Source organism: Narcine bancroftii, chromosome 6, assembly GCF_036971445.1.
Source record: "Narcine bancroftii isolate sNarBan1 chromosome 6, sNarBan1.hap1, whole genome shotgun sequence".
Lineage (NCBI taxonomy): Eukaryota > Metazoa > Chordata > Chondrichthyes > Torpediniformes > Narcinidae > Narcine > Narcine bancroftii.
In genome coordinates, this window is record NC_091474.1 from 2,337,515 (window position 1) to 2,359,277 (window position 21,763).

The window sequence follows — 21,763 nt, forward strand, 5'->3', positions numbered from 1 at the left end:
TAGTAATCTAGAGCCCAAGTTTAATAATTAGGGGCAATAAATAGTTCAACTTCCACCAAAGAAAGAGTTCCATTCATATATCACCTCTTGCATTCTTTTCAAAGTATCCCAGAGGGCATCACACCCAACAAAGTACCTTCAAACTGTATTCACATGGCAATCCAGAAAATGCAGCAGTCAATTGATATGGCAGCAAACTCCCTCGAGCAGTGGGGTAATAAAGATCAGATATTCTGTTTTAGAGATGCTGGGGTGGAGACAAAGATAGTTTTGGAATTTACTCTTTTTTTAAAATCTGGAAAATGCTGATACCAGTTAAAGACATGATGAAGCTGACAGATCATTATAAAATCCCAGATGGTTCAGTCAAGCAGGTGTAAACCTGCATCCTTCCACAGCTCTACGCTCACATCATTAACCTGATTCTTATGTTATTTGAAATGGGCTGATCGTGAAATCTTTCAGTAGGAGATCCACTTATAGTAAAGGGAATGCCAATAAACACTAAGAATTTTTTAAATCCCATGTCAAATAATAACAAAATAACAGTTTTTAATGTATTTTTGAAAGACCATCTCCTTAAAAGTGAATCAAAATCCAACCATTTTAATGATCTTAGACCCCATTTTTACCATTGGTATATATGTTTTAATCCTATATATGAGTATGTGCTCATACTAATAATAGTTTGGCATTATTACTGGAGGCAAATATATTCCCTATACTAATGGAGCAAAGAAGAATGAGGGGAGATTTGATAGTTTACAAGATGATGAGAGGTATGGACAGAGTGGATCCAAATAGGTTTTTTACTCAGAGTGGGGAGATATAGATGAGGGGTCCATAGTTTTAAGCTGAAAGGGAAAAGGTTTAGGGGGAACATTAGGGGGAAATTTTTCACTCAGAGAGAGGTGGGAGTGTGGAATGAGCTGCCACCTGATGTGGTGAATGCAGGCTCGATCGTGTGTTTTTTAGAGTAAATTGGTGAGGTTCTTGGATGTGAGAGGATTGGAGGGGTATGGTATGGGAGAAGGTCAGTGAGAGTAGGAAGATGATAGTTGGCATAGCCTAGAGGGGTCGAATGGCCTGTGCTGTAGGGTTCTATAGATTCCATGGTTGTATGGTTCGAATGAAAACAATTGTTTTTAGCTTGCATAAGACAATTAGCCACTCTTTTTTAACAATATGCAAATTTCCACACTATAGATGGGTCCTATTGGAAAGCATATATTGCAAAATGTTGAAGTTCTTCCCAACATTTTAATTATACTTTGCATTAACAAATAAGTTCTTCACGAACTAAAATTCATGTCTTTATCTCTTTTGTATTCAGCTTTTACTGACAATTTGATCCTAGTATATTTCCCCTCTGAAAATATATAGGCTGATAATTCAATTCTTCTGTCACTTTAGATTACAGGAAATAAAATTCCATTTGGGCACTTGCATATTTTTCAGTTCTCTACAAGTAAAATTCTCTGCACAGGTTGGGCACCAAATGAAAAATACTGAGTGACATAATCACCAAATTTACACTGTAACAAGGTTGTTTGAAAGAGGAAAAGAAGATTTAAATGTTTCCACACGACCTCAGGGTTTATAACCATTGTGGACTTTTTGAAGTATGATCACTGTTATGGAGGAAAACAGAATTAAGTTTGAGCACAGCTCGGTCTGAAGACAATTTACGCTGACCAAATAATTGGCTTTTAGTAATCTTGCTTGAGAAGTAAATACTGACTGATATAATGAGGACAATTTCCAACTCTTTAAAGTAGATCTTCTAAAACTTCCTGTGAGGACAGCAAGTTGCGGACATAAGAGAAAGTCTAGAATTTATGCAGGGACATTCAAGGCCTCATTTTATCCCAAAGTACTTTAGATAATTGTTACACTCCTGTTCGGCTCTGAATCATGGGTCCTCTACCGGCATCACCTACGGCTCCTAGAATGCTTCCACCAGTGTTGTCTCCGCTCCATCCTCAACATTCATTGGAGCGACTTCATCCCTAACGTCGAAGTACTCGAGATGGCAGAGGCCGACAGCATCGAATCCACGCTGCTGAAGATCAAACTGCGCTGGGTAGGTCAGGTCTCCAGAATGGAGGACCATCGCCTTCCCAAGATCGTGTTATATGGCGAGCTCTCCACTGGCCACTGAGACAGAGTTGCACCAAAGAAGAGGTACAAGGACTGCCTAAAGAAATCTCTTGGTGCCTGCCACATTGACCACCGCCAGTGGGCTGATATCGCCTCAAACCGTGCATCTTGGCGCCTCACAGTTTGGCGGGCAGCAACCTCCTTGGAAGAAGACCGCAGAGCCCACCTCACTGACAAAAGACAAAGGAGGAAAAACCTAACACCCAACCCCAACCAACCAATTTTCCCTTGCAACCGCTGCAACTGTGTCTGCCTGTCCCGCGTCGGACTTGTCAGCCACAAACGAGTCTGCAGCTGACATGGACATTACCCCTCCATTAATCTTCGTCCGCGAAGCCAAGCCAAAGAAAGAAACAACCCCAGAGGACCCCAAAACCCAATAGCAATAGATATTCACCAAGATAAATGGTTAGTTAAACAAAAGTTGCTTTTAATTATCTTTAAACATGAAAATAGAATCAAACTTTAACTTATCACTATTGACTTACTTAACCTAACTTAACCCCCTTCTAAGTTCAGAAAAGTTCTTTGATTCACATCCAATCTCACTTCTCATTCCTCCAAGTTCACTGGTTGCAGGCAATTCTTAGACTGTGCACAGAATTTAACGTTTATAAAAATTCACCAGGCTTTGGTCCTTGAAAGGTAAATGGTTACCGCTCAGGAAGGTTCTTGTCGGTTTTCAGAGAAAGATTTGTTGTTCCACAACTGATGAACTTCTGTCAGTCACCTCAGTGTTTTGATGACAAAACTTGCCCCTTCAGGGTTCTCCAGATGATAACCTCTTTCTTTCAGGTCACCACAGAGTTCCTTTTTGTTTCACTTATTCCAAATGAAACATTATGCAGCTAGTCCTCTCCTCTTGCATGAATCACAAGGGCTTTGACAAGGCCGTCTTCCAAATGGCTTTCCATAAGCTTGCCAGCTTGGCCTATTCCTATCCCAGCTACTTCTGTTGGCTGTAACAGTGTGGAAGTGATCTTTGTGTGTGTGTGTGTGTGTGTGTGTGTGTGTGTGTGTCTTTCTCTCTCTCTCTCTCTCTGAGAGAAAGCCTTGCAAAACCACATGAACATCTCCAGACAGAAGGCAGCTCCGACAAGATCTTTCATCTGTGGCCTTTTGTAAACAACAATCCATTAGTGAAGTCTCCTGAGCACTCTTCAAAGCTCTTGCAAAAGCTGTGGAGCCGATACATCTAGCATGGGGCAGAGCTCCAGTATTTTAAATAAGATCTGTTTTAAAGTGTTTGTATGTAACCTACTCTAACAAATCTTTCCCAATTTATCTCCCAAAAACATATCTATATAGTCTCTCACATAATGAAATGTTGAAATCATTTTTTAAATCCAGGAATGACAGCAGCTAATTTGTATACAGAAAACCTCCATAAAGAGAAATATGACAATAAGCAGTTTATATCTTTTGGCAACATTAAGTGAAGGAAAATATAGGCTTGGACAAGTGGAAGTATCGGCCATCAGTCCCTCTCCTCCCACCAGCCATCAGTAGCCCCCCACCCTCCCCAGCAATGGGCCACTGATACAAACCGGATGGGGATGTGGTTGCTGCCACGACGTGCTGCTCCGGTTCGCGGTGACAGCTCAATGCGGGAGTGTGGGAGCAATGGCTGTCTTCTTTACCCATAATCCCCCATGCCGCTATAACTGCTCTGCGGCGTTCACAGCAATGGCATATCATGGCCCCCACACTCCCTCCGATCATGTCAGTGACCTCTCTTTCCCACCCCCCCCCCAATCATGGACTCTCTCCCACCAATCGTGGCCCCCCTCACTCTTCCTCCAATTGTGGCATCCCTCCCACCAATTGTGGCCCCTCCCCCACTCTCCCCGATCACGGCAGTGACCTTTCTCTCCCCGAACATAGCCTCTCTCCCACTGATCTCCCAATCATGGCAGCGACCTCTCTCTCCCCAATTGCGGCTCCCCCACACTCTTCCCCCCCCCATTGCGACAGTGACCTCTCTCCCCCGATCACCGACCCCCCCCCCCTCGCAGCAGCGGCACTTCAGCCAGGGGCTGACATCCCCAGAGTAACTGGGTTGGCCATTTCCCTATTCAAACCGCTGGAGCCGTGAGTTTTACTGGATTCCCTGACTACCTCCAAGAAAAGTCAGGGACCTGGTTGGGTTCTGACCAGTGTGACCCAGTTTGACCCTTTCAAATCGCCATGTACCTGGTTCGCTAACCATGAATATTGTCTGGTTAACCATATTTTGCATGGCGGTTTAAAAAGGCCTGGTGTATTGATGAGTGTCATTCTACGTGATCTAACATCTGGAACTGGACTTGAATCCTTAGCCTTCTAACCAAGAAGAGGTGTTACCTTTGAGCCAACATTGATATATTCCTGATTTGATTGCTGATTTTATCTTAGTTCATGATTCTTTCAGCTTTTTGAGGAAATTTTGTTAACTGCTAATGCCAGACAAGCAATGGGTTCTGTGATCAATGTACTCACCTAATGTTGTTGAGAACACTGAGACTTGGTTGGCCTCATAAAATAATGATTTCAAGCTGTTGCAACGAACACTGACTGACAACTACAGGGACAGGGTATTGAGTAGGTGCATTCTGTGGTGGATGGGATCTTGATCTTGAAGGAGTCTTCAGTGGGACGAAGTAAATCACAAAAATCTGTAGACACTGTGGTTGAAGTAAAAACACAAAGTGCTGGAGAAGCTCAGCTGGTCAAACAGGGCCTTTATGCAGCGAAGGTGAAGATACAGAACCGGCGTTTCGGGCTTGAACAGTAGGTGGACATTTATTGAAAAAGAGCAACAATTATTTGTTTGGAAAATGTGTTTCTTTACATTTTAATTTTTTAACATTTATACATACAACATGGTACCAGGATCTTTCAGCCCACGAGCCTATGCAGCCCAGTTACACCCGATTAACCTATGACCCTGGTGCGTTTTGAAGTGTGGGAGAAAATCGGAGTACTTGGAGAAAACCCGCAGAAAGAAGGTACAAACTCCTTACAGACAGCGCCAGATTCAAACCTGGGTCACTAGTGCTGTAGCAATGTTGCACTATCTGCTACACTAACCGTGCTGCCCCTCTGTCAAAGTCACCCTTACCCCACGCAGACCCATCCTACCACTCAGCTGTCAATAGATGTGAGGGAACACAAGCTCACAAATTTAAATGCTTTGGGCAACATCTGAGCTTTTTTAGATGGGTTTACTGATTGACTATTTTAAAACCAACTCAAAAATTGCAGCATGGGAGCATTGGCTGAGAAATTTGCAGTCAGTTAATATATATGCCCAAAAGTAAAATCCTTTATAAGATGCAAATCCAATCTTGAACACAAATGTAAACGTGTGGCGGCTCACCACAAGGCAGGTGAAACGGCCCTGCTTGTAAGCCACGTGGTGGGGCAGCCAGCCAAAATGGCGCCGTCAGGGGTTTCCATTCCTTCCAGCACAGGGCTCAGAAACCCGCGCTGGGGGACCACATGACGCCCAGGTGACGTCAGCGCCCTCCAGCACGGTTCTCAGCCAGGTCCGGGCTGGGAGTATAAGTGCAACCCAGCAGCCTGCAATAGATTAGTCTGTTCACTGAGCTCAACCCGTCTGGTTGTGTGTGTTATTGCAGGAGCAGGGTAGCCGCCGCTACACATGCATAATTCAGCAGAATGAAAGGCATTATCCCCAAACAATGACATCATTATCGCTTATGCATTGTTGTAAAGGCCTGCTAATTATTTAAATTATAAGGGAAAGTTTAAATTATGTAATTTATTATTTAATTAATTATGTAAACTATAAGGGAGATGAGCTCATTGACTTCATCCACTTTGCTGCCAACTTATACCCTGACCTCAAATTCACTTGGTCCATCTCTAGCAACACTCTCCCTTTCTCCAGTGAGAAACACTGATGAGAACTCTCGGGGTAGATTGAAGGGTCTGCATTTATTCGAGATTTGACAAGAAATCACAAAAATAGGTTATATCTTAAAAAATAGGAAATTTTGAAATTAAGCACCCCAAAATCCATAAAATACACTCAAAGGTGTTCAGGAAGCAAAATCTCTCTTGTCCAGTGTTGTTTTTTTGTCTGAATTGAGGAACTAATGAAATGATGAAAGGTCCTTGGTCTGAAAGATCAGCTCTACTTCTCTCTGCAGAAGTTCTACTGAGGAATTGTACTATTTACTGTTGAATTTCAAATTTCAGGAATGCCCAGTACTTTGGTTTGGTAGGTGGGAATCAAATGGAAATTCAAATGAATGGCGTTGCTAATTGTGAGCTTTCCCTTGATGCAAACCTTAATCTATTTAAATATGAGCATTCACAAAGCATAATTCAGAGGACTGATATTGTATTGAGCGAATACCTAAGGCCCAGTCAAAACTTTCCTTCTGTCTTTATGAGAGCTCATATGCATGGGTGTAGTGTGGATTGTGCAGGTCATGTGTCCTCTCCCTCTGGAAGCTGACGGGAGTGTGGATTGAGGAGGGTCATGTGACTTCTCCAGCTGGAGCCGAGACAGAAGTCACCTTTCTCTCTCTGTCTCTCACTGGCGGGATGCAGTCCTCCTTCAGAGGGGATGACACCAAGATGACTGCCTATAAAATTTTTGTGTAGTGATTCAGCAGAAATTTATTCTTTATATAGTAATATCCCTGTTGTTAATTATAACAACAAAAACATTTTTTGTGAGTCCACCTTACATGTCTCAACATACCCACAAGGCTAAAACTCGATGGTAATTTACATACCCACAAGGCTAAAACTCGATGGTAATTTCCCTGTTGTTATATAACAACAAAAACAATTTTTGTGAGCCCATCTTACATGTATCAACATACCTACAAGACTAAAACTCGATGTTAATTTACATTTTGAAATTTCTAATGCACTCCGGTTAGAGCAGTCATGATTACCCAACTACAATTATGCTTCAAGTCACGTGGTTTCATCTGCACACACTACAAGCACACATTGTTTTCGTTCCTGCTGGTGGTTTTATAGTCGCTGCTTTTGCCAAATTTTCTGGTGTTTTAGGTACAATATTGTACTAATTAGTATTTGTGAACCTGTATCAATGACATTTTTTGAGAATGAAGTAGTAATTAAAGGAAAAGGAGAAAAACCAATAAAGGCTTCCGCTCAATTACTAATAATGTAATTCAACGTAGAAAGATTTTACAAAACAATGTTGCTGTTAGTATTCATACATTACATTTAAGCAATTGACAACTATGTTTAATCACATATTACCACACTGGGTAATGCTCTCCCTCCCCTTTCTCCTTGTTGCTGCATGGAGACCATCACTCACCTCCAAGCCACAGGCACTCAGGAGGTCTGAATGAAATGGCCCATCCTGAGCCCTGGTCAATGCTGGAGACCAGGTCTATACTTGCTAGCTGTAATTAATTTACTGTTTGTTCGTGTGCTGTGCCTGCTCGAGATAGAGAGAGTTGGTGTGTACCACGTGTTTAACCCTCACGTTCCCATTTGGGAGTTGAGAATATATAGCAGTGATTTATTTGCACCCAATGTGTAGCTATTTTAATTATTTGTGTATTACTGCTGATCTCCAAGCTGCGAGCTACGGGCAGCTCTGGAGGGCTGACTGCAATGGGCCTGTTCTGGATTCTGAGCAGCAGCGACACAGGAGATCAGGTTCATATGTTTATACTTGTTTAATTATGCTACATACTGTGGCTGTAAGTGGTGGGTGCTGAAGAAGCTGTACCCTCCTTCTTTAGTATGCCGTGCCATAGACCCTCATTTTTCAGGATATCATGCCTTTGGGTGGTGAATGCTGAAGAAGTTAAAGCCTTGTTTCTCAGTATCCCATGCCTGTGAGTGTGTGCCCTTTTGGGGATTCCCCTCTGTGTAAATAAAACCACTTTTTGTTCATAACACGTGTCCAGCCTTGATTCTCTTTCAACCCGTCAAACCTATTCTTGAACACAACAATGGACAAATGTACTTTGCTTTCAGAATATAAATTTTGTCTTGACCTCTCTAAGTCTAGGATTGTACATTGTACCATTAACCATTTATACCACCTTTGCCATAAATGTAACCTGGCAAGGATTAGTTCCCCTTCTGTTGTTTCAGGGGCTTCCCACCAATCTTGGCCCCTTGAAGCCCAGTAGCAGAAGGATCCCAGACTGTGGTCCTTCCCACAGAGCCCCTTCATTGACTACGCATTCTGGATTCTATCAAGCTTCTTGACGTTGCTGCACTCACTCAGGCAACTGGAAGATATTTCCTCACATTCCAGACAGTGAGTCAGGAAATGAGTCATTTGCAGTAGGATACCTTTCATATAATGCAAATGATCCAACAGCAAAATGTATCTGTGGCTCCTCCATTTGGATTTCCGGTCAGTGATGACCCATGGTATGTGGGTAGTAGGTAATGGTAATGCCACTGATTGTCAAGGATAGGTTGCTTGACTCACTCTTGTTGGAAATTGTCATTATCTGGAATATTTGTAGAACAAATGTTTCTTCCCACTTGTCAGCAGATATCCGCAAGCTGTCTAAGATTTGCTGCACGGGGAAATGAATTGTTTCAAGTGACTTGGAGTCAGCATCCCCATTTCCTACCCTATGGGGAAGATAGATTATTAATAAAGCCGTTGAGACCAGGACACCAGCTGTGATGCCTTGGGCATGCAATAGTTGATCTCCAAAAATTGCAACCATCTCTCTATGTGCAAGGTATGGCCCCAACCTGAATGAAAGAATAGACAATTGAGATGGAAACGTAAAATATAAAGAAATTTTGAACAATAAAGAAATATTTAACAACTTTATTGATGAAGGCCCCAGACCTGAAACATTGACTGACCATTTCTACCCATGGATATTAAGTTCCTCTCACAATTCTTCAAGTTCAAATTCAAATGTATTGTCAGGCTATATGCTTCTTTTTCCTGTGGGCCAGGCAGAATTCCTATTGATGCTAAATTAGTACGTTCAAATTTATTATCATTTGATTGTACAACCCAACTCAATAACACTTTAAGCTCATGGAAATGGTACATTTATTGATAGTGCAAAGTGAACTCAAGAAAAAGACACATGTACAAGGAGAGAAATGTAACCAAAGAAAAAAATGTAAACAAAATGACTGCAAATACAGAAACAAAAAATCAGTAATAAATAATGTGGAAAGTAAGAGTCCTTAAATGAATCTCTGATTGAATCTGTTTAGGAGTCTGATGGTGGAGGGGTGGCAACTGATCCTGAACCTGGAGGTACAGGTTTTATGGCATCTATGCCTCTTTCCTGATAGCAGTAGTGAGCACAGAGCGTGTCCTAGGTGATTGCTGCTCTCTCCACATAGATTTTCTCAAAGGCAGGGAAAGGTTTGCCTGTAATGAACTGGGCTGTGTCCGTTACCTTTCGCAGAACTTTCTGCTCAGAGGTATTGATATCCTTATGCCAGGCCATGATGCAGCCGGTCAGCACACGTTCCACTCCACATCTCTGGAAGTTTGCCAAGGTTTCTGATGTCATAGTCATCCGCCGCAAACTTCTGAGGAGTCAGAGCCACTGAGGTGCTTTCTTCAAGATGACATTAGTATGTTGGGACCTGGAAAGATCCTCTGAGATCGTGACTCCCAGGAATGTAAATTTGCTCACCCTCCCCATCTCTGAACCTCCAGTGGTGAATTGGATCGAACATCTCTGGTTTTCTGTTACTAGAGTCGACGATCAGCTCCTTGGTTTGGTGACACTGAGTGAGAAGTTAGTACACTGTTCAGCCAAGTTGTCGGTCTCCGTCCTGTATGCTGACTCGTTGCTCCTTTTTATGCAGCCCACTATGGTGGTATCATCAACACATTCGAAAATGGTACCGTTGTCATAATGAGCCACATGATCACAAATGTAAAGTGAGTGGAGAAGGGGCTAAAAGTGTACAGCCTGTGGTGCTCTAATCCTGATGAAGATCATGGTGGAGATGTTCTTGCTAACCCACACTAATTGGAGTCGAAAGGTAAGGAAATTCAGGATCCAATTCCATGGTTAGCATTGAGGCCCAGGCCTTGGAGTTTGCTGATCAGTTTTGAAGGGATGATAAATACAGAACTGTAGTTGATAAAGAGCATCCTGATGTCTGCACCTTTACTGTCATTCTCTTGATATTCAGTTTGTTCCAGAAAAAAGGAGTATCATTAGGATGTTCTGTGCCTGTGTAGAAATTGGTATCATTTTCAGCCCCTGGATCCAGTAGAAGAAGACACTGAGATAAAGCTACACAGGGGATATGTACTTGTTTTTTATAGGGTCAGAAAGGATAAATTTTCAAAAAATAAAACATTTAAGGAGTGTTTCTTTTAAGTTGGGCCAATATGGCGTGTTGCGCTTCGATGCACACAGTGGCCTTGTGTAACTTTGTTTTGGGCAAGATCTTCACATTTGCCTAGATGATTTCCCACCTTAATAGGGAATGAAACATGTAAGTCTGCAGATGCTGTGATTAGAGTAAAATCACACACAAATGCTGGAGGAACTCAACTGGTCTCACATCAGGCATAACGGGTAACATGGATCTCCCAGTGGTCACCCATTTCAATACCCCATCCCATTCCCTTATTGACATGTCTGTCCATGGTCTCATGCAATGCCGGACTGAGACCACCTGCACTTTGGAGGAACAACACCTCCTCTTCTGTCTAACACCGACTTCTCCAGTTCTGTTAAAATCAGCATCCTCCCCTATCTTCAACCTCCTGTCTCCTTTCCTCTAGTCTCTCTGTTTCTCTCTCTTTTCTCTTCCCTTTTCTCTCTGTCTCCTTTCACTGGGCCAAAATCAATAACCTTTCCTTTTATCATGCCAAATTAACACCTCTTGTCTGTTGGTCTGGACTCCTCCCCTGGCCATTCTTCCCCTTTCTATCCCTCATCTTTACTCAGATGCCCTTCTTTTTGCTTATACTTTGTAGAAGGGCTCAGGCCTGAAAGGATGATCATAGTGCTTTACCTCCTATGGATGCTGCGAGACCGGCTGAGTTCTGAATAGGAGGGGAGGTGGATCTGCTGGCCATATGAGGAAAGTCATGGGAATAGGCATCTCACCTCTCATTTATGATTGCACATGATGGCAGTGGGCCAAGAGGCGTATCAGAGCAGTCTCATAGAATACAGAAGTATCAGGTCCATCAGTAAAGATTCCATGTTATCTGTGTCTCAGATAAGAATTATTGTTTTATATTCAACTAAGCAAGTGCACAAAAAAAATGGCAGTGCTGCCAGAACTGTTGTAAGAGCAGCCCTGATGCTGGTGTGGACCTAGGACAGCAGGGAGTGGAGACACAGCCCTGATCTGCAGGGTCCTATTGCCTGGCTGTAACGCTGACAGCCCTGCACAGGCTCTAAACAGCCCGTTGGAAGAGATGATGGTATTTTTATTAACATCCTGCAACCACAGCTGTCTGTGCCCGAGATGGCGATATCTGTGCTGGGCAGTGAACCACAAGGGTTTGCAGACTGCAGGGGAGCAGAGGACTGATGCAGGGGAAGCAGAAACGGGGAGAACACCCACCAATGAAAAGGAGAAGCCTGGGAGACTATCCTCCAGAAAGGTGAACACAGCAGAGTATCAGCAAGGGGGTCAGCGGCTGAGGGACCCAAACAAGCTGCGGGCTGTTGGCAACTTGCGGTCAAAGGCGCCATCAGCAAGCTGCTGGGGACTGACTCATGGAACCAGGTACTGGAGCCGGGATTTGAGAGGGTACAGATGGCAAGAAGGGCTCCTCAAGGGCCTCAGGGGCTGAAAGCTTCCTGATGGTATTGGAGGTTTGGTTCTGAACCTCGTCTTGCCAAAGGATTGAACAAGAATCTATGAGACTGCAGGAGCGTTGGAGGCAATGCCATGGACACTCAGCATCTCTGAAGAAACCCCCTTTTGCTTCTCATTCTCCTATTGCTCGGGGCACCAGACAATGCTAATGGCATCTCTTTGTTTGCCCTTACAGCAATATTTATATCGTGTATATTGTATTTTTATGTTATAACATGATAGTCAAAAATCTTCAAAGTTCCTGCTGCTTCTCTTGTCAAGGCTCACAGTGTGACCGCGATGTCAAGTGTGCATTACCTTATCACTGACATGATTGCAGCATTTGCTGATCTCTGGGCATTTTCCAGGGCTCATACCACAAAATCCAGTTGCTCACTTTCACATTCAATGCTTTGGTTATTTGAAGAAGTTTATTGAGTTTTACCAGTGATTTTACAGTTGCATTCAGTCACAAGGCTCATAGAAAACAAAATCTACGCTATTGAAATAGAGAATAAAATTTCTATCAGGCTACTGAAACCTGAAAAAGAGATTTGCAGTCAAGGAATGTTTTAGAAAGGTGCAGTTTTTTTTTAATTTGGAGATGTAATAGTCCCTTCCAGTCCATGAGTATGCGCTACCCAAATACATCCAATTAAACTTCCAACTCTGGAACATGGGCGAAAACCGGAGAGCATAGGGAAAACCCATTCAGACACGGGGAAAATATACAAACTCCTTAGACAGCACTGAATTCGAACTTGAGTCGCTGGCGCTGGAATAATGTTGCACTAAACCACTATGCCGTGCCTTTCTAAAGAAAGATACAGTGAGCTTTTTGAAGGATGTTACAGGTTTTTGCTTCCTTAACTTGATGCAGACAGTATTCATTTATTCTCAGGTTGGTCCTCGGATATTATTTAAGTTACCGTATCTTATTTGAAGGAATAAGAAGACAGTCATGCAGGACAGGGGTTTGGATGGTTGTGAATTCTTTGTCCTGCCTACTCTGGTCTTGGATCTTCACTGTTTTGGAGAACCTTTTACTGATTCGGTTGGTGAATCTGCAAGCAAACTTTAGTGACATTGCCTGTCTTAACATAAAGCAACCCAATCAGAACTTGGTTTGGGATGAAAGAAGAAAAGGTTCTTGTAAAGGTTAGAAGCTCTGTGACCTGTTTCCCCCACTTCCGTAGCACTTAAACCCTGACAAAAACCAGGCATTTTTCATTGCTGACACTTTATAGGCTGATGAAACAATATCAAACCTGATTCAGTGACAGTTTAGCTTTGTTGGTTTTGCGAAAACTTAAATTAACTTAACTATATTTTTTACCTATTATTTTATCTGATGCAATCATTTCCTTATTACCTTCCTGGAAAAAAAAATTATAGTCTTCTGTGAGTGGCTCCAGTGTTGAATATAATGATCAACTGTTGCAAGAATTACCAAATTATAAAAACATTATTCATCACAGACTGGCAACCACAATTATAAGATTACTGAGTGTAACAAAATTCCCGTCCATCATTAAATATATTTCAGTTGGTAGTAAACTACACCTTAATATGCTGGTTAATATTCCTTACCTTGCGAGGAACCGTCTGGGCTCACCCTATGAATGTTCAGTCAAGACAAATTTTGACCTGCAGAAATTATGATTTTATTGTTTAATAAATTAGTCTCCTGTGCCATCATATCTCACATCAAAAGAAAAGTGAAAATGAAACAGGCCACGTTTACACTTAGTTTAGACACGAGTTTCAAGTTAACTGACCTTCCTGTTCTTTTTCCATAAGGGCTATTTGAAAGCTAGTAAAGAAAATGGTGGCAATAGCCTCTGAATGTTCATTCTAAGGGAGCTAGTGATCTCATTTTGGTTTATTAAAAATAATGATCAGCTTTTATCTTTAATAATTCTTCATATGTCAATAATAATTTAGTATTTGGGCTAATCCTGATTGACCTAGTTCATACTGTTGCAGTGAATTAATGGGAAAGTAACCAGAACATATATCATACACCGTCATGAAACCAACTGGAAAAGGTGCAATTCAAGGTGTAATAAGCTTCAATGATGTACAAGGAAAGGATGCTTCAAAATCCATACTTCTGGATGTGATATTTGAAAGAAGGAAACCTCTGCCCAGGACAATGGGCATCAAACTTTCAAGGGTCAATTATCAGGCATGCTTGACGTGAAATTGTAAAGTTTAAAAGTTCAAAGGGATCATAGCAGACTTTGCAAGGAGGTAAAACAGCAGATATCAGTTATATGGGCAGATATGGAAACATTTGTAACATGAGGATTGTTGCTCTACTGAAATCAAAATACAGGTCATGTTCTAATAACGCCATTCACTGAAGAATAAAACTCAACCTGACTGTTTTATACATTTTGGAAATGAAATATATCCAGACTGACAAATAAGGGAAAACTGTGGTGTCAATTATCGTTGAAGACTTCTATGCCACAAGATGAGCAAGAATTGGTGTGAGAAAGTGGATGAGGGGGTGAGAGGGGAATTAAATTTGAACACTAGTCCAAAGATGATCATATTTCTATGTCATTCCATGATTTTTGAAGGAATGAAATCAGCGACGGCCAGATTTTGGGATGATTGAAGTTCAAGCTGACCTTTCAAGCAAGCTTTGACCTGGTAATATTAAACACAACAAACTGACAGGGTCACATGGTTTCCATCCCAGAGACTTCACAGAAATTTTCAAATAGATTGTGAATGCTCTAACTCGGGGGTGGCCAAACTTTTTTGGTTGTGGGCCACATACAGAAAAATATAAGGAGTCACAGGACAAACAATATTAAGCCTGACAGTTTTCAACTTTATTGTTGGCTTCTGCACAGAATCTACGGCAGTCAAACTGGGCAGCTGGACCCTATCGGGGCGAGAGCTGAGACCACTCTCCGCTGGTCCCCATCAGCGTCAGTGCTGCCATTTTCTTCTTCTAACGGGCCGCTTAAAAATGTGCGACAGGCTGCAGTTGGCCCAGGGACTGTAGTTTGGCCACCCTTGCTCTAACTGTAATCTTTCAAAGTTCTTCTCTATTCAGGAACAATTCCTTTACATTAAAAAATTACCCACATCGTCACATCTTGTATTTAAGAAAGGTGGAAAACAGGAACCAGGGAACTGCACCATAAGATCTGCATTAATGATAGAGTAACTGAAATGTTTTGGTTAATCTGATGAGTCTGGATGAGCCTCAGCAAACCTCTACATATGTGTAGTGGAAATTGTGCTGACTGGTATATCACATGGGGCCCTGCAAAATGTAGTAGACACTGGCCAGTGCATCATAGGCAAAACTCTCCCCACTATAGAGAGCAGCAATATGGAACATTGCCATTAGAGACCAGCAGGAATCATCAAGGATCCAGAGCACCAAGGACATGCTCTATTCTTGCTGCTACCTTCAGGAAGGAGGTAGAAGTGCCGCAATTTAGTAGTTATATTTCTGTATTTGCACAGTCAGTTTGTTTACATTTCTTTCTCTTGTCTTTCATTTATTTTTTCTTGCGTACAGTTAACGATAATTAAAGTTCTGCCTGGACATAGGAAAAAGAATCATAGGGTTGTAGGCAAGGTCATGTATGTATTCTGACGGTAAATCTGAACTTTAGTGAAGATTTTTGATGAGGCTACTATGAACAAATATTCATTGAAACACGAGACGCAGGAATAGGCTTTTTGTACCTCCTATACCACCTGGTAAGGTCACAGTTGATCTTTCACCTCAGCTCTCACCTCCTATCCCTTGGCTCCTATAATATCTACAAGCTACTGAATTCTATCTTGAACAGTAAAAACACACCGAAATGCTAGAGGAACCCAGCTGGTCTTCACAGCGTCGATAAGACTCAACTTTCATAGCCTTCTCAGATAAAGAATAACAAGACTCACTGTCCTCTGAGTAAAGGAATTCCTTCTCAACCCTTTCCTGAATGATTGATCCTTTATTCTGACCTTGTGAGGCCTTGCAGTCGATAGAGCAGCCAGAGGAAAGATTATCTTTCCATCTGCCCCATAAATTCCAAGAATTTTCATATGTTTCAATGTTTTTTTTAAACTTTAAATCTTCACTGCTCTACATCTTTCACTAGAATATTGCTTAGCGAGAAGTCAATGTCATAGATAGTTCTATGTCATAGATCAAATCTACTTGCAATAAAAAACATACTTTCCTACTTGGAGTGAAACACAAAAGTCTGCAGACGCTGTGAATGTAGTAAATAGAAATGCTGGAGGAGCTCAGCAGATCTCACAGGGTGCAAAAGAGATAAAGACATAGAACTGACTTTTCTGGCCTGAGCTCTTCTTCGAGGTTGGAGTAAAAAGCAGACAGGCAGGCACCTAAATTAAAAGCAAGGGCAGGGGGAGAAGTACAGACAAGAGGTATTCAATGGATATGGAGAGGAGGCCAGGAGAGAGGAAAGGTGAGAATTGATAGGTGGGAGTGGCTCTGTGAATGCAGAGTTGGGGTAAAGGAGAGAGGGAAAGGGAGAAGAGAATGACAGAGATACAGGGAAAGATGGAGGGGGAAGGGTTAACAGAAATAGGAGCGCATCAACGTTACTTAATTCTACTTCAAAATACAAATATTATGGGTGCATGGAAAAAGTACAATTCAAAGATTAATGTTTTCTGTGCTAAAATTAGGTAGTGTTGGCAGAATGAACACAACGCTATGAAATTTAAGAATACCTGTACCCATGTTAGGTGGAGAAAATTATTTTGTCTGGATGTATTTTAGCCACAGAGAACCCTAGGTCAGGCAACTCTTATGGTTAGCATATGGCTTGCTTATTAAAAAAAGAAGTCTTCAACATCCTAAAAATAAACAAATATCCTCAACACTGTTTAAGATTGTCAACTATGCAATGTTTATTTGAAAGCTCTACCTTACAACATAGTTAAATGGCATGAAGTCAGATGTCCAATATTAATTAAGAATGAAACTAAACTGAATAAAATGATCCAGGACACAAAATACATGAAAAAAATCTATTTAAAATAAAGTGGTGGGTATAAGATTCTCAACCCAAAAGTGGCAAGAGAATCAGGAAATCTCCTATTTAACTAACAATCTTCTGTTTCCTCCACTTTATCATTTTATTTTGGTATATATGTTACAGGAAGTCAAGAGGTGATTACAAATACAAGTTTTGTTACATACCTGCTGTACTAGTGTAGAGTGAGTTATACAGAAGGACAAAGCTAACATGATGCAGAGTGACCGGATAATGATCTTACAGCACAAATCCACAGTATAGTATTATCCCACATTGTTTTGTTGGCAAGAAACCATCAATTGTCCTGTTTTAGGAACACTGAGCCCCACTGCATTTGATATTTGGCTTTACATTCCTGTTTTGCATTCCCACTTCCCACTAACATTGCACTACTCTTTTGAAGGACTTGGCTTAATATGTTGGCCTATGGCACCAAAAGAGGTGGTGTTACTACATCAACACCTTGGACTACATGCTGAAATGATCACAGGCTGGTGTGCTGGCACCAAATTAAATGATAGACTTAGCAGTAATATGTGCCCCATATTGTAGCGCAGTCAGGAGTCTGTTACTAATGAAGACGTGGACTGGTGCCACACTGCAGACGGATGGATGTCATTTTGATGTACCATGGTACCATGATAGAATGGCATTAAAAGGCAGCATTTATAGAGAATCTTTCACAGCCTGTACCACAAACAGCTAAGAGTTAGTTTTTGAGGTGTTGGAATTGTATTGCAACTAGTGCGTTAATCAATTTACACCAGCATCAAATGACAAAATAGGAACCAGTTCATTGGTTTTGATGCTATAGACAGGTCACCAGCTTTAGCTTCTCATTCTTCAGTTATGTACTTATTTGTTTTAATCCGCGTGAAGTGGGTTAACTTCAACTCCGCCTGCTGCAGTGGAATGTTAAACTGGACTTACTGTGAAGTTGATCATCAACCTTTGAGTTAGAGACCCACTGAGCTATTGCCATAACTTGGATGGAATTGGCTAACCCTTGAATCTAGATAGATAACAGCCTTTGTGCTGGACGACCAATATTGCACGAAAGGACACAAAACCGAGAACAAATGGAGCAACTTTCAGTTCTGAAACTCGCAAGACCAGAATCTAACTCGGTCACGATCCCAGCACTTTATCCAAAGTGGCAGGAACTGGAAGAAATCGGGGGTCCCAACTTGAGGAGTCGCCAGTGGTTAATCAGTCTGTGTTGCTCGATCATGAGTTCAGCCACACACACACACAAAAGCACCAGCAGGGAAGAATGGGTGACATTAAACTCTTGGAAATTGCTAGGAAATATTTAACATCATTCACAGATCATCAATAAAAGTAGCGAGGCAGATATTCGGTATGCACTAAAAATGATTTTAATTCCGTTTTTATTCAATTCTCAAAAAGAAAAATAAATACAATATTGCTTATTTTTTTTAAAAATAATCTGTATCTCTCGGACCCACAATCAACGTTGATTAATGCTGGTAACCCATTTCCTTTGAAAGTTTACAATAGAAATTTTTTTTGCTGTACAGCTATCCCTTGAATATCTTTTGCAGGGTTGTGCCACCAGGGTAACCTGCTTGAATTGGTTTGGAATTGACTAAACTAGTCGGAAAGAAGATACTGCAGCTTTAGTCCACAATCACCATACAATTCTAAAGTGTAAATAACTCTGTACCATTACATGTACCCAATTCAAGTGTGGAACAGAATCAAATGTTCTCCAAAACACTCACACGCTGAGTCACTGTTGAAATGACGCCACTGAAATATTTTCAGCTTTGGACGATTCAAGCAAGCTGTTGAAAACATTTCCTGCCCGCAACAATCTGGAAGATAGAGTTCGTGTGTTACAAAAAGGGGTAAAAGAGCGAGTATAAAATGCGAAAGAGAGTCCAGCCGCAAATGTCTGACAAAGCGGGCACCGACTCGGGGCCAAAACGGCAGTTCAGCTGAGGTCCAAATAATACTTCCTTCCAAACTACAATCTCAGCAGCGATGCTTCCACGGTCTCAGAGGAGGCCTGCACACCAATCAGGAGTAAGAACGAGCTGCTCGTGTTGGGGAAGAAGCCCCCCAGAGACATTTGACATAAGGAACCTCCTGACCTCAGAATCAATCTCATAGTCACACGGGCCTGCTTCATGTGGTTCGACTGAGCGAACCGTTCAACTTGGCATCGTTTTCCACTACGTGTGTGTGTGAGAGAGAGAGAGAGAGAGACCCCCACCCCCCCCACCCACCCACCCACACACACACAGAGAGCTCGCTGCTTGTTTCACCCCCGACAGTTTCATCTAAACGATCTACGGGCTCGGGTTACAGAAAGAGTTGTAAACACCAATCCTTTATCTACAGAGAGTCCTGTGCACGATGTCAGCAGTTGCCCGATGCACTGAGCAAGGCGTGCTCCGGGAGCTGTTTGAACAAGTTCCTCAGGGTCGACAGCTCCCGGCTCAGCTGTTCCACTCTCTTCTGCAGCCGCTCGTTCTCGGCGCTCAGCTCCAGCACCTTGTGCTGCGTCTCCACGTTCCTCAGCTTGGCCTTGTCCCTGCTCTTCCTCACCGCGATGTTGTTCCTCTCCCTCCGCATCCGATACTCGTCGCTCTGCTTGTCCACCGTCTTCTTGCTCTTGCTTCTGCCTCCGCCACCCGCCGCCCCGCGGTGGGACTCGGCCGAGTTGGGAGTGGCGGGCGGCGTGGAGGACAGAGACGAGGTGGTGGACAAGTTACTGTTGCTCCCGACGCCCACGCACTGGTACTGCAGCAGCGACCTGGCGTAGGACGAGGAGGCGGCCGCGGCCCCGTCCTCCTCCCTGGACTCTTGCTTCACGCCGCCTTTGGCATCCAAACTCGGCTCGAACACCGGCTCCAGCCGCGTCTCCAGGAACTGCGGGGTGCAGCTCAGGATGCTGCCCTGGTGCCGGCCGCCGCCAGTCGAGCTGCGCATCAGGGACAAATAAGCGTTGTAGTCGGGCAGCGACTTCTTCTTGTACTCGTCGGACAGCATGATATCCGTCAAAAGGTCTCCGTGGAGCTCAAAGTTGCCCCCTGCTGCCGAGGCTGTGGCCGGGTCGATGTAAGGGCTGAAGTCGATCGCACTCTCGTTGTCTCCGATGCCCAGATCGGTCATGGAACGGTCCCGGTGCAACTTGTTCAGGGAACAGTCCGACTCGTAGAAGTTCGCCACTTCCATCAAATTAGTATAAGTCTGGCCTGTTTGGAAACATGGCGAGTCGCAACGCGCGTCCCAACCGGCCAGACTTTGCATGAAAGCCGTGGTTGCAAAAGCTGAAAGAAGGGGTTTCCAACCCTTCGCTAAAAAATAATAATATTTCAGGCTGAACAACAGGTGACAAAATTCGAGCCTTTCTCCCTTTCGGGCAGCTGAGACACCGTCCCGGACGCTCGCCTGTCACCTATGCGTCCTGAGGTTTTTAATCGGTTCGCAATGCTCGCCTCGCCACATCGGCTATTTATATCGCTGTGCTCCTGCCATTGACGTCAACGGGCGCCCTCCCTTCACCTCCAGCCCTTTTTTTATACTCACTTATCGGCCAGATTCAAGGAGACGTGACTCTGCCCTTTACATGTATCATTGTTCCTGATATCGGCTGAGCACTTTCCTTTAAAATGGGAGAAGAGGGGGTCCAATTGATCAACTCATTCAATCTCCTCAATCACTTGCTGTTTTGCGTGGAAATAAAACGATCAGATCAGATTCTTGGACTGGCATTTTCAACGTGTCATTACAGATTGGGCTTCACTCATGTGCCAATTTCGAGTGTAAACCTGCAGGGCGCCTCTTCCCATCGCCCTGCAGGTTCACAGGGGCAGAATTCACTCAAGGCTGAAACTCTTTTACTACGCGAGGACATATTTGACAGAGTGAAAGGTCTCCAAGGGAAACATAAACTGACAACTCGCCAAAAAAGGCGACCGATGGTTTGGTCCAAAGGATGGTCTTCGGGACCATCTTGAAGACCTAGCCGAGGGCGTCCGATGAAGGAAGTGGGCTAGTTTCCCAAGCGCCACACAGAGCCCTGAGAGAGATGGTTGGACAGGGGGAGAGAGAGAAAGAGAGGTCACGAGATAGCGAAGAGCAAAGTTTCCAAGACATGGACCAGGATGAGACATTTGAAATCAGTTGAAGTCAGTGGATGAGCAAGACCAGAGTGTGGGATGAGGTCAGACTGATGAAGGATTGGATTGCATTGGAAATGAAGATCGTGAACATAAAGACACGAGCAGCAAGTGATCTGGCGCTGGAGGAGAGACGAGATGTGCGCATCCACGCAAGGAAAGAGCTCATTCTCAGAACACAGGGAATGGAGAGTCCAGATAGGTTGAGCCCGTTTTATACAGGGGCCAGGGGGAGAACGGAATGACAGGCTCAGGGAGTGGAGTTGGGAGCAAGAATCGAAGGCAGTGACTTCATCTTCTCAAGATTAAAACAGAACATTTCTGAGTAGCATACTAGCTGTGAAGCAAGTCAGAAATGGCGGTAAGATGGAATTGTCGAGATGAGGTGTTCGGATTGGAGCAACTAACACAAAGGTGATGATGTTCCTCTTTTGGAAGAAATTCGACCATTGAGGGGCCAAAGCTCATGTACGTGCAATCTCAATTGGGCTCTGAAGAGAAGCGGGAGGGAGGTCTTATAAAAGGTGAACTGAGGAAGACCACGAGAGACCTGGAAGAGAATAGTTAGGTCCGCAACCAAGGATGGAGAGCAACGGAAGGATAGTTTCAGTCTTGAACGAGAGGCGTATGGATGAAGATGGA

At 43.1% G+C, this 21,763-nt stretch overlaps 1 protein-coding gene across 1 annotated transcript; it reads right to left on the reverse strand.

The window, feature by feature from the left end:
- Positions 1-18,326: 18,326 nt before the first annotated feature.
- On the reverse strand, positions 18,327-20,437 carry LOC138735604 (CCAAT/enhancer-binding protein beta-like). Its single transcript, XM_069883665.1, has one exon. It carries the CDS (start codon positions 20,247-20,249, stop codon positions 19,356-19,358), a length of 894 nt encoding a protein of 297 aa, XP_069739766.1. The 5' UTR covers positions 20,250-20,437; the 3' UTR covers positions 18,327-19,355.
- Positions 20,438-21,763: the final 1,326 nt, after the last annotated feature.

What these genes read in the sequence shown, in the direction of transcription:
- LOC138735604 (XM_069883665.1), bottom strand. Translation starts at nt 20,249, where the DNA reads ATGCAAAGTCTGGCCGGTTGGGACGCGCGTTGCGACTCGCCATGTTTC.